This window comes from Macaca fascicularis, chromosome 11 (assembly GCF_037993035.2).
Source record: "Macaca fascicularis isolate 582-1 chromosome 11, T2T-MFA8v1.1".
Taxonomy (NCBI): domain Eukaryota; kingdom Metazoa; phylum Chordata; class Mammalia; order Primates; family Cercopithecidae; genus Macaca; species Macaca fascicularis.
In genome coordinates this window covers 101,344,413-101,358,033 of record NC_088385.1, presented here as the reverse complement: position 1 = coordinate 101,358,033, position 13,621 = coordinate 101,344,413, and the positions used below count along the sequence as shown (strand labels likewise).

The following is a 13,621-nucleotide window of genomic DNA, read 5'->3' as shown; positions in this document are numbered from 1 at the left end:
TCTCCAGATAGCTCTTGATTATATATATAATCTCTCTCACCTGGATTATTTCCCGTCTCCTGACAGTTTGTTCTCGCCTATCAGCAGTCCTCTCAACACAGAATCAGGCTATGTCTCTCCTCTGCTCCAACCCTCTGAGGCTGTCCATCTCCCTCTGGATAACACCCTGCACGACCTGGCCCCTCTGCCCTCCTATCCCACTGCTCCTCACCGCACTCATTCCAACTCTCCTATACTCCTTGCTGTTCTTCATACGGGTCAAGCAAGTATGTGCCTCACAACTTGTGCTCTTGGCATCTGTCTGCCTGAAACTTTCTTGCCTCAGGTAGTCTCATAGTTTATGCCCTCTCCTCTTTCAAGACTTGGCTCAAGTGTCACCATCTCTGTGAGGCCTTCTCGGATCACCTAGTCCTGACACATACTAGCCTCCTTTCCTACTTTCTCCACTGCACTCATCATCTGCTAATGTACTACTGTTTACATACTGCATTTAGTGTCTGTCCCCAGCTATTAGAATGGGACCTGGACTTTCATCTGTTTTGTTACTGTATCTCCAGCACCTAACTGCTTGGCCCATAGTAGGTACTCAAATACCCGAACATGAACTTGGGACTGGTTCAAAGTCCTTCCATTATCTCCTTTTCAACTCTGGCTCAGCTCATTATCTCCACCATATGCTGCTGGGTCTCCCAATAGCTTTACTGTCCTGGCTGCTGCCCTGCTCAGATGCCACAATCTTCAAGGTGGAATGGTGGTCCTCAGCTCCCAGGCTTGATGTGGGAGTGGTTGGGAGTGGCAGGGACTACAGATAAGAGGGTAGAACAGGCTAGGGGCAGTGGCTCACACCTGTAATCTCACTACTTTGGGAGGCTGAAGCAGGAGTATGGCTTGAGTCCAGGAGTTTGAGACCAGCTTGGGCAATGTAGTGAGACCTCATCTCACAAAAAGTTTTAAAAATTAGCTGAGTGCAGTGGCATGCTCGAATTCCAGCTACTTGGGAAGCTGAAGTGGGAGAATTACTTGAGCCCAGTAGGCAGAGGTTGCAGTGAACCGAGATTCCACCACTGCACTCCAGCCTGGGCGACAAGAGGGAGACCCTGTCTCAAAAAAAGACGCTAGAACACAGGAAGAGAAGGGAGCAAGCCAGTGTAGAGAATTGGGATAGATCTGGATTAAATGGGAGATTAGACCTAGAGCTCTGAAACTTCAGCTTTTGATACTCATTTAAAGTGACCTGGCTGCCTTCAGTGCCTGGAAAGCCTTGGGCTTGCACTGAGAAGTTCTACTTCTTCATAACTGAGTCTTATCCGGCCCATGCACACAGCATTTCAAAGAGAGATCATGAGCTACATTTCTTTACTGAGGAGGCAAAATTTGGATACCTTGCCTGTGCTTAAGGTAAAATATTAAAATACAAAACAAAACACAGACTTTTGGCTAATTACCATAGTATCTGAGTACTACACTTGATAAAATAAAAATCTGTACAGAATGAGCATAGACAGTTTGGGACTGCACAGTAACTGATTAGGAACTAAAAATGGTTTATCATAACATTTTCTCTAATGCAAAAATGATATAAAATCACAAATATTAATTTCTCATTCTTTGCTGGTCAGCTTAACATTCGAGACAAAGTATCATGCACCAAAGATAACAGTTTATCTTCAAGAATAGGATTCTTGGCATAGGAATAGTTTCCTTTATTGTTTAAAAATAGTAACAGAATAAGAAACTACTTTGACATGATAGCTTACCAAGCCCAAAGATTCTGATATAGAGATAAATGAATCCTTCTGTAACTATCTGTGTCTTTTTTTTTAGTTAATATTCTGTCCCAGATTCTTGAAAACAGGCAATAATCACCTACATTCCCACCTGTTTGTTTTCCAAATATGTACGACGTCAGGATCTGTGATTTTTTTGTTTTCAGCCTGGGCGTCCAAAAAGTCAAAAAAGTATTTTATAGCAAATGGAGCTCTGCTGTTGGGTAAACTCCAAATGCTTCTAAAAAGTTTTTCAAGCACAGAATGAATTGCCACCTGAAAGACAGACAACATCAGATTTGGGAGATTAAAAACTGTGGTAGTGGTTTGGAAAATGTAATAGCAAAATCTAATCCAAATTCAGGGAAAATAATGTGCAAAACAGGGAAAAACAAACTGAAGAGAAAAATGTAAAATTGTCAAATGAGGCCAGTGCTCACAGTATGGGACAAAAGTCCTGAAAATCCATGCCCAGGTTTAGATTTGGTTCATAAGCTTCTTGCTGATAACAACATTGTTTAGTCAACTGGGAGGATATCTCAGAAATCTCTAGCAGTTGAAATGTCAGTTGTAGGGCTGTTTACATAAACCAGGAAGCCACGGATATTTGGCTTTTATTATGTTCAGCCTGGAAAAGCTCAAGTGATGCTGCTCTGTTCCCAGAATTTTTCCTGTTGCATATATTTCTATCATAAGGTTTTATTGTGTACTTTCCAAAGCATTTGAGTATTTTACAAAAGCCAAATACGCTGAGCTCTATGGGACAGCTGAGAAAATCAAGAGGCTTGGACTGTCCTCTGCTCACTAAACAAATCTCCTAAGCTCTAAGCAGATTCTTTGTTATAATCTGAAGAAGCATGCCCATCAAGTTACTGGGGCCAAGTGTAGATAATAGCATTTATAGTGCTCATCATTCCAGAGGGGGAGAAAAAAAAGATCACCACAGACTTCTGTTAATTCCACTAAAAGCCAGATAAAGTAAAATTTGCTCCCAGTTTGGTATTCCACCGGCTTTCACATCTGACACTTTTATGTGTGAGCAGAATTCTTAATTTTAAAATGAAAAACAAAAATCAGTAAGATTTAGTAGGTTTATAGCCATTGACCCTTCCCATCCTTTTCATTTTATTTGCAATTCAAAAAGGGAGTTTTATTGCACATCTATAATAACAAGTAAACAAAAAGGAATAATTATGCTGTCAACCTAAAAAATAACAATAATAATGAAATGGTAGGGAAAGATACTGGGAACAATATTAAATCTCTGACTGAAGATACTACAGCACAAATTTGTAAAGTGCTATTATCTTTGTAGTGTATAAAAAGAAGAACGGGGTAGGAAGTGTTTACAATTTAAACTTTCATTTTGCTTTGCTAGAAGGCACAAGGGATTTGTAACATTTTCACACTTCAGTGGAAATTAAGTCAAACATATCATACACCCCCTAGGTAGCCATCAAGTGCTCCCAGAACAGTAAGTGTACCTTGGTCGACAGCAGCTTTGTCAGATACATTTCTTTTACTTTGAACTTGTGCTTCCCTCGATGTCTCTTTCCTTGCACATCTTGGAATGCTTCCGAATCTGGTAAAATCTGAAGGGAAGACAGCAGAAGCGTTACCCAAGGAGACCAGCCATGCTACAGAAGGCATGCAATTCAGCGGTGAGCACAAGAAAGCCTGAACTCACCAAATGGCAGTGGTCATCTGAGTATTCCACATCTGAACGCCAGAGAAAGAGGGGGAGAAAGCAGTCCATTAAAAAAAAGTCAACCATAGGCTAATTGGTCTTCTCATAAAAAGCCCCATTTGTGCTATATACTGAAGTTACTTGAGCTTTTTGACTTGAGCTACATTTTTCCCTCTGCTGCATCTTAAGATCTTAAGAATAGCATGAAGATGGGACGGGCTAGGGATTGGAGGGGGAAGTAGATTCCCTAGTGATCTCTGATCTCTTGCTGTAGGAAAGACTCAAGCCTCATTCATTTAACAAATGTACCTAGAGCACCTCCTATGTGCCAGGGACTACTGGGCATATAGCAAGGAATAAGACCTAGTTCCCACCCTGATGAAATTTGCATTCTAGCCAATGAGAGACATCAGACTTCTAGGTACACAATTATAATTGTGATAAAGGTTATGAAGGAGAATTATATGCTAGGAAATTATCTAACAAGAGACTAAATCTAGTCCAGGAGTTTTTGAGGAAGGGATGTTTGAGCTGAATCTAATGAAGAGATAGAGTCAGCTAGGCAAATTGCAGGAAGGCCCAAAGGTAGGAAGGAGCTGACCCTTTCTAGGATCTCAAAGGACAATGAGGTGGTGTTCACAGAGCAAGCCGAGAGTAGTGCAGAGTGAGGAAATGTGGCTGTAAAGGGTAAGGGAGTGGTAAATGGAGGGAAGAGTGGAAGTAAAGCATTTGGTTTGTTTTAAAGTTGAGAGAGGCTCAGTGGCTCACATCTGTAATCCCAGCACTTTGGGAAGCCAAGGCAGGAGGACCGCCTGAGCCCAGGATTTCAAGACCAGCCTGGACAATATAGCGAGACCTCATTTCTACAAAAAAAAAATTTTTTTTTTTTGGAGACGGAGTCTTGCTCTGTTGCCCAGGCTGGAGTGCAGTGGCACAGTCTTGGCTCACTGCAAGCTCCACCTCCCGGGTTCATGTCATTCTCCTGCCTCAGCCTCCCGTGTAGCTGGGACTACAGGCGCCCACCACCGCACCCGGCTAATTTTTTGTATTTTTAGTAGAGACGGGGTTTCACCGTGTTAGCCAGGATGGTCTCAATCTCTTGACCTCGTGATCCGCCCGTCTCGGCCTCCCAAAGTGCTGGGATTACAGGCGTGAGCCACCACGCCCGGCCTTCTACAAAAAAATTTTAAAATTATCTGACCATGGTAGCACACTCCTGTAATCCCAGCTACTTAGGAGGCTGAGATGGGAGGATCATTTGAGCCCAGGAAGTTGAGACTTCAGTGAGCCATGATTGCACCACTGCACTCCAGCCTGGGCAATAGCGAGACATTGTCTTAAAGATGAGAGAGACTAGCACATCTTGAAATGCTAATGGAAAATGGGGAGTAGATGGAGAGGGAAAGAAAGTACAGGTGAGAAAAGAGATTACTGGTAGTATAAGGATAGAGAAGGTTGGAAAGGATGATGGAACCCAAAGTACAGGTGAGAGACTGGCCTTGAATGGAAGAAGGTCAGCCCATGAGCATCAAGGAAGAAGGCAGGTGCAGGTAAGGTTGGTAGGTTTGGTATTGGCTGTTGAGGGACTTCTGATTTGTTTTCTCTGTAAAGAGTGCAGGGTGAAGTCATCTGCTGAGAGGAGAGCTGTGTAGGTCAAAGCTTTGAGGAGAGAAGGCAGACATTATGGACAACACAGAGATGAGCTGCCCAGAGAAACCCAATGAGAGCAGGCTGTGTGGAGGGCCCTGGTCAAGTTGGGCACCGTGAACTTATAGTGACCCCCAGTGTGCCATTATGTGCCTTTCTTCCGTGGCTCCCTAGCTATAGGGTCAGGAAAAGATAATTGTTGGGTTCATCCAGGGTTGGGATTTTGACAGAGGGGCTGATGATAGGACAGAGGTACAGGAGGTTCAGAGTATTAGCAGGATGATAGATGGTGGCTCTCAGTTGCAATGAACGGGAACTAGCAGCAGTGCTGACTGACGGGAGGGCCCACGAAGAGATCCAAACCTAAGATTCTACTATTCAATCCCCAAATAACAGGCTCTTCAAAAGGCCCAATCTTTGAAACCTAAAACCACAGCTCTTCCACTTTTCAACACAAAGACACCATCCCCCTTAAGCTGGAATGATAGCAACACTGCAAGACGGCTTCACCACAGCCCCATGTAGTGATGGAAGGTGGGTTTCCCCAAAGGAGTCCTACCCAATCATCCTGTCTGTATAATCAGGAGCCCCACATTCCCTGTTTGCACTGACCAGATGCTCCCTGCTCCTTCTAATAGTGAATCCAGGAGTCAGGAAGCCCTACCTCTGGCTGTGTGAAAGGAGCCTGTTTGGTAGGAGCTCAGAACCTTTCCAAGGGCTGAGAGCTGATTGTCTTGACTGGGGTATAATTTCTCTGGAGACAAACCTGGAACAGGAATTTCCTGCCCCAGGGCTATCAGGGAAGCAGAAAATCACTTTAGAGACCAGCCTATTGACTTTCCCATAAAAGTTCCCCCTTTAGTTTGTCTCTCTCCAATTTCTGGGAATTTCGCAAGTGCTATCACAGGAGACTTGGACCTTCTAAGTGGATTATCTTGTTGGTTCAGCGCTTGCTGTGGGGCTGTGTGATGATTATCTGTACTCTTCCCTCTCAGTTTGCCAGGGGGATCTCCTCTGTTAGCCCCCATCCTTCTAAAGAGTTGGAAAAAAGCTATGAGATTCTGCCCTGAGCTTAGGGCTATAAAGAGGCAGCCATTTCCTCAGTGCTGGGCAGTCCAGGCCAACCACCATTTATAGTTTCCTTTCCTTCTTGCAGGGATCACATTCTTAGGACTGGAAAGAGATCGAAATGGCTTTTCTCAGCTTTCAGAGAATTACATAGTAACAACTCAATCTCACCTTTGTGACAATACAGCTGAGAGAGACAAAAAGCAATACTTTATGAAGCTGGGTGAGAACAAAATGTTACAATATTATATTGGTTACCTGAAGTAAAATTTGCTATCTTCTTAAAGACTTTTATAGTGGATCCATTTGATACCTGAAACCAAAGATAAAAGATATATGAGTTTTCAAAATTTAATGGATTTCTCAACTTCACCCAGGAATTAGATGGCTGGATGGATCTTACATGCTCTCACTTATTAAATCAAATATTTATCAAGAATTACTAAGTTCTGGGCACTGCGCTGGAGGCTGGGACTAAATGACAAGCAAGACAGTCTCTCTGTCCTCAAGGGGCTCATGGTCCTGTGGAGGAGGCTGATGAGGCCATGGGAGGCAGTAGGGTAGTACGCAGAAGGTGGAGGCCAGGACTCTGTGGGACAGATGGAAGGTGGGCAAGCCCTGGAAGAGGGGAAGACTGAACTTTGTTAGGACATTCCCCCCAATTCTCAGAGGCCAGGAAAGACCTAGGCCAGTTTCATTTTTTGAGGTTAAAAAATTGTTACTTGCTGTGGACTGAATGTTTGTGTCTCCTCCAGATTCCTATGTTGAAATCCTAATCCCAGTGTGATGGTATTAGGAGGCAGGGCTTTTGGGAGGCTAGGTCATGAGGTTGGAGCCCTCATGATGGGAATAGTGCCCTTATAAGAAGAGACACCAGGGCCGGGCGTGGTGCCCCACTCCTGCGATCCCGGCACTTTGGAAGGAAGAAGAGGAGGATCACTCTCAGGAGTTCTGAGACCAGCCTGGGCAACATACAGAGACCCCTCTCTACAAAAACATATTTAAAAATTAGCTGGGCGCATTGGTGCACACCTGTAGTCCCAGCTACCTGGGAGGCTTGGGCGGAGAATCACTTGAGCCCAGAAATTCAAGGCTGCAGTGAGCCCTGACTGTGCCACTCTACTCCAGCCTGGGCGACAGAGTGAGACCTTATCTCTAAACAGAGGAGGAAAAGGAAGAGACAGCAGAGCTTGCTGGTCCCCTCTGCTTTCCACCACACAAGGATACAAGACGATGGCTCTCAGCAAACCAGGAGGAGGGTCCTCACCAAGCTACTAGTACTTTGCCCTGACTGTGAACTTCCAGTCTCTGGAACTATTAAGAAAGAAATGTTTAAGCCACTCAGTCAATGGTATTCTGTTAAAGCAGCCCTAACTGACTATGACACTACTCTATTAAGAAATGCTGAAACAGATTTTCAGAAATTGTGGTATATAAAGTTGGTGTCTACCCTATGACAGAGCCGTTTCACATGTAGGTCTTTAGTCCACAGAAATAAGTATAAATCCTGATAGGGAGCTATTTGTAATTGTCCCAGACTGGAAACAACTCAAACATCCATCATTAGAATAATTGGGAGCATATTCATACAACAGATTATAAAGCAATGAAAATGAGCAAACTACTGTTACACGCCACATGGGTAAATCTTACCATCATAATGTTGAGCAGAAGCAGCTCGACAGAAAAGAAAGTATACTGAATGATTCCATTTACATAGAGCTTGAAAACAAAAAAAAAAACCCAAACGGTCAAAACTATCATGTTAGATATTTGGAGACGAGAGCAGTGGCAGTGATTAGGAAAGGCCAGAAGAGGGCTTCTATTTTTTGACATGGGTGGTAGTTTCAGGACGTGCTCACTTGGTGATAATTCATCCAGCAGTATGCTTATAATTTATTTTTCTATAGGTATATACAGGTGGAGCATCCCGAATCTGAAAATTCAAAATGTTCCAAAATCTGAAACTTTCTGGGTGCTGACATGGTGCCACAAGTGGAAAATTCCACACCTCATCTCATGATAACATGTCACAGTCAAAACCCTATAAAAACTTTGATTTGTGCACAAATTATATAAAATTACCTTCAGGCTCTGTGTATAAGGTATTTACGAAACATTAATAAATTCTGTGTTTAAACGTGGGTCCTGTCACCAAAATACTTCATTATGTATATGCAAATATTCTAAAATCCAAGCAAATTCCAAAATCTGAAATACTTTTGGTTCCAAGCATTTTGGATAAGGGATATTCAACCTGTGACATTTTTTCAAAAGCTTGTAAAATCACAAAATTTGCATATACTTTTTAATAAAAGCTTTGAAATTTAAGCATAACGTGGGACATGCTTAACTTTTGCTAATATTAAGTGTGCAGCTTGATGGCTATTCACATTAAATATATACTGACATAACCACTGCCTTTATCAAGATATAAAATATTGCAAGGTCCTGAAAAGTGCTCCCATTGTCCCTTCCGAGACAGTGACCACCCCATCTTCATCCAGAGGTAATTACTTTTCTGTCTTCCATCACCATTTATGAATTTCGCCTGTTCTTGGATATCACATAAATAGAATCATACGGTATGTACTGTGTCTAGATTTTGAGGGTCAATATAAGGTCTATGACATTTATTCCTGTTGCAACTACAAGTAGTTCATTCTTTATTACTATGTATTAGTTCATGTAGTATCAGTATACTACCAAAAATTGGCATACAATAAAAGAATTACCGATACATGCTACAGCATGGATGAACTACAAAAACATGCTAAGAAGCCAGTCACAAAAGACCACATATTGTATGGCCCTGTTTATATGAAATGTCTATAAAGATGGGAGCAATAGACACGAGGGACTCTAAAAGTGGGAAGGGGGTAGAGGCAAGGGCTGGAAGACTTCCTCTTGGGTACTATGTTCACTGTCTGGGTGATGGGATCAATAGAAGCCCACATCTCAGCATCATGCAATATACCCTTGTAGCAAACCTGCACATGTACCCACGAATCTAAAACAAAAAACAAGAATATATGAAATGTCCAAAATGGGCAAATCTATATAGATAGATTGTAGATTACTAGTTGGCTAAAGTAGGGGTGGGGGAAATAAGGAATGACTGCTAATGAATTCAAGATTTCATCGGGAGCGATGAAAATGTTCTCAAATTAGATTGTGGCAATGGCTGCTCAATTCTATAAGTATACTTAAAACCACTGCATTGTATACTTTAAACAAATGAACTTTATGGTAATATAAATTATATTTTGGCTGGACACAGTGGTTCATGACTGTAATCCCAGCACTTTGGGAGTCCAAAGCAGTAGGAATACTTGATCCTAGGAGTTCAAGACCAGCCTGGGGAACTCAGATCTCCATCTCTCCCCACCAAAACAAACAAAACAATGCTGAGCATTGTGGCACATGCCTGTAGTCCCAGCTAAGGCAGGAGGATGGCTTGAGCCTGGGAGATCAAGGCTACAGTGAGCCATGATTGTGCCACTGCACTCCAGCCTGGGCAACAGAACAAGACCCTGTCTCAAAAATTAAGCTTCAATAGAACTGATAAGAATTGCCACAGATTTTAAATGTATACATTTGACAAAGAAAGTCCTCTGTATATATTGCCTCTTTTGGAGTTAAAGTCAGGCGTTCTCACCTGAGACCTTTTGGGACCATGGAGACCAGGGTCAAGTGGCTCTACAGTGCCCCTCCCCCACACCCTGATGGACACTCACAAATCCCCAGGCAAGGAAGTGCCCTTCAGGCAGAGGGGGACAAAGATGCCAAGATGCTAGGGGCAGGCCTGGCTCTGTGGGAGGAGGGGCTCATTCACAAAATTATAAGACAAAGGGGTGGCAAGAAGGAGGCAGGTCAGAGATCCACAAATCCCCTTCATTCTGGAGGACTGACCCTGTCACTTCTGAACCTTATCAGCTAAGTGACTTTTCCCTCCACTCTGAAGCTCCAAAGCTGTTCTCAATTCTAATATTAATTTGGACCTGGCCTTCCCAATTTGGAAAGAGTGGAAACCTAGAATTTCTCTTCTGGCCTGATGCACATTGGTTATCAGAATGTACAAGCTCGCCTAGCAAGCACCAAAGGATTAAAACCTAATCTCCTTCAGGTTGCACCCATAGGGAGGAACACAGAGCAAGAGCCAGCCCTCAAGAGGCCCTCAATCACAGCTGTCCAGCCAGCTGTGTCCAGCCAGCCACTAAGTTTAGTCCAGAGGCCTCCAACTGCTGGTGTGCATGATATCTTGGTGATGGGGTGGGGGCAGCACTAGACAGGGGCCAGCTGGGGCCATCAGGCCTCTGCAAAGTGTCTCCAGCAGGGATTCTTAACTCTTACTGAGCTCTTCGACTCTGCTTCTACTACCGAGCATCCTCTCCTTTTCCCCTTTAGCTATTGTTTGCTGGCTGATTTTTCAATTCTCCTCCATATTTGATGCAATTAAAGCAAATGCTCTATGCAGGCACCCCCTTAGCAATACTCAGACACTGAGTTTATGAGAAGCTTTGAACATAGTTACAAAATTCCTCCCCACGAAGAACTGGATATGCTCTGTTTCTAAGCCAATAAATATCCTTTTATAAAAGGAAGCTGGTGATTCATTCTGGGTAATTGTCAAAGAATGAATCCCAAATGTCTCCCATTGAGTGTTGAGCCAATACTTCACTACTGTCAGACGCTTTGTTTTGCCAAAAGCGAGCACCCTTACTCTATAATCACAAACACCACGGATGGGCCTTCTGATAAGGAGCGCTGCCAAAAGTTCAAATGTCTCTTCAAGAGCTGGCAACAGGCCGCTGCTGGTGCTGTGCTCAGGCATTAAGATAGCATAGACACAGCTTGTACCAAGGAAATTTTACTCTGAAATTATCTCCCAAGAGCAAGTGTAGAAGCATTTTATTAGTGGATGAGTTGTTTGTGTGTGTGTGTGCATTTCTAACTTTCACAGCTGCTCTAGAGCTAGAACATTTCCCCCATGTGACACTTTAACACGATTATAAAGACAGAAAAATAGTTTATTTACAGATGTTTGTGGGGGAAAGGTTTCCGTTTTCTTTTTAGCACAAGTCAGCTGCTGCTGAGGTAAGGACAGAAATGCCTTTTTGAAAAGTGCCCTGGAATGCAGAGTGTTAAAAAGATGATGCCGTTTGTTCCATCTGAGGAGCTCCAAATGCTCTTCTAAGAGTGACTCATTAATCGTCCCCTAGTCCTGTGAGGCAGGGAGCATCCTCTGGGCCCCTACTTTAGGGATGAAAACCAAATTAAATCAAAGAAAGATTAATGTCACTAGCTGGATCTGCAGCAGGATTGTTTTTCCAGCCCAGAGCAGAACTGGTACGCACGGCAATTTCAAATTAAATTCCTTCTAGTCTCACAGTGTTCTAAGATTCGATGTGACAACAGGCGATTCTCCTCCAATCATCAATGGAGGGGAATTGGGGCCACCCCACGTTAGAAGTGTCAGAGATGGACTGTAGACTTTCCCATCATTAGAGTGAGGAGTTGTAATCACTCAGGGAGAAACAGACCCATATCAACAACTTAAAGTCATTTCTAAAATAAACAGGAGCTACATATCTTCCAAACCATTTGCAAGTGAAGGTAAGATTTCTTTATAAGATACCATGTTTATGGCATAACTTAGAATTCCATGAAAAGAGATTTTCTAGAAATGTAAGGTTGAACTTATGTTTAACCTTATGAAACTACTACTTTTGTAGGTAAATATGGTCACCTATTGGCAATTTCATATGGCTTCGCCTAAGAGAAATGCTAGCATTGTAGCTATAAATTTTATGAAAAATTATGAATACGTTCTGAATATTGTGATAATTTAAAAAAAAAAATCTAAAAACATGATAATCAAATCACCACACAGAAACTCTGACTGAAATCTCTCATTCCTGAAATCACCTTTTCTGCTGAAACAATCTTATGTGAAAACAGAATTCTATTCCACATCGTGTCCCAGCAGCCACATGCCAATATTGCTGTCCCTCCGTCAATATCGTCTTCTCCCTCAGCTCTTCTCACTGACGCCCCAAGGCTGGAAACTGATGAAAACAAAATCTTGTTTCTCAGGGCTTGAGGGATAACCTTGCCGAGTCCTTCAGCACAGGGGTTCACCAGTGCATTGGAAGGGGCCATCAGAACGTCCTCCACAGGCTGGTCAAATCACACAGAAGGTTCTGGACACCCAGGGGAGGGCTTACAGGATGCTGGAAACCAGAGAAAATGCCACAGGGCTCCTGCTTCTCTCTTGTTTACTTGAAATTAACCTTCAGGCCACTAGCCAGCTCCCTCTGCGGACTATTAGTGATAACCCTGAGACTGTCTTCCTCCTGAGGGAGTTGGGCCGCCAAGAATGTGTGGGAAATTGCGAAGCCCTGAACACTTAAGACTCAAGAGTGATCCGGTTGGGTTGGGGTTGTCAGAGCCCAGATGCCTGAGAGAGGCCTCCCTTTGGATGAAGGTAACTGTCATCTTCACGGACTGCTGGCCAAAAAGAGGGTTAAAGTAGAAGTAGGGAAGCATTTTGATAAACTCACAGACATGAGATTTGTCCTGGGATTTTAAGAGAAGTTACCCTTTATGAATTTGACATCAGAGAATGTAACTACCAGGATTTCTCCTCAATCAGGCCCAGCTCTCTAGCCAGGCTGCCTCGGAGGTTAGGAGCATGGGCTGAAAGCCTGGATTTGGGGAAGGTATCCCTCAGGCCCTGCGCAGAGCCCCAGTCTCTAGAGTGCTTATTTCATCTGCTTTCAGCCTTGAGGCATCAGTGAAGGAGCTCTATGACTCTGGCCAAGTTTCTTAGCCTTCCTGGGCCTCAGAATGGGGCTGATAGTATTCATCTCATGGAGCGGTAAAGAAGATGGAAAGAGCTGCTATTGGGCAAAGCCCTAGAATAGTGCCCAGCACACGAGAAGCATTATACGTGTTAACTGAATATCTAAAGACATTCACACTGCAGCAGACCTTTAGTGATGGTGCAGTCCCTTTTAGTGTCACAGATGATGGACTTGACTAGAAGGATTGCTGACCTTACTTAACAGACCCTTTGGGACATTCCTATGAGTTTTAAATATCTTTTGAATTACAAATTTGTTAGCAGTGACCACTTCTGCATTAGTACACATCTGTTAACGACAGCAGTTAAACAACTCTTCTGCCTCTCAAAACCTTGCAGCTCAGAACTAGAAGTATGATCTTTAGAGAAAACTTCCTGCCCAATGCCTGTCCTGCACACTCGCCACTACTCCACAGCAGGGTGCAGGTGCAATAACTCGGCCCAGCCAAAGGTCACAGCAGGGTGCGAGTGAGATAAAGAAGGCTGGACCCCAGAGAAACCACCTGCCACAGTCACAGGGGACGAGCATGCCCCACTCCCTGAACATGCAGGTGCACGTGCCCCAGACCCTGCTGGCACCAGAGCAAA

The 13,621-nt window shown here is 43.5% G+C and overlaps 2 protein-coding genes across 4 annotated transcripts in view; one reads left to right on the top strand and one right to left on the bottom strand.

Annotated features, from left to right (window-relative positions):
• CEP83 (centrosomal protein 83) overlaps positions 1-8,499 on the top strand; it is a 163,493-nt gene extending 154,994 nt beyond the window's left edge. The window contains exon 17 of one of the 2 annotated variants that reach the window (XM_065524653.1): positions 8,079-8,499. The gene's annotated coding sequence lies outside the window, so the exon portion shown is untranslated. Of the gene's footprint in view, positions 1-5,496; positions 5,516-8,078 lie in introns of those variants that run through there. The other variant, XM_074007522.1, reaches the window with a different exon arrangement.
• Positions 1-13,621, bottom strand: part of PLXNC1 (plexin C1) — a 159,202-nt gene that overhangs the window by 7,047 nt on the left and 138,534 nt on the right. For both annotated transcript variants that reach the window (XM_005571872.3, XM_045365712.3), the window contains exons 24-27: positions 6,427-6,481; positions 3,454-3,485; positions 3,251-3,358; positions 1,879-2,042 (exon numbers count right to left, since the gene is read on the bottom strand). In XM_005571872.3, coding sequence (XP_005571929.3) covers positions 1,879-2,042; positions 3,251-3,358; positions 3,454-3,485; positions 6,427-6,481 — 359 coding nt within the window. The remainder of the gene's footprint in view (positions 1-1,878; positions 2,043-3,250; positions 3,359-3,453; positions 3,486-6,426; positions 6,482-13,621) is intronic.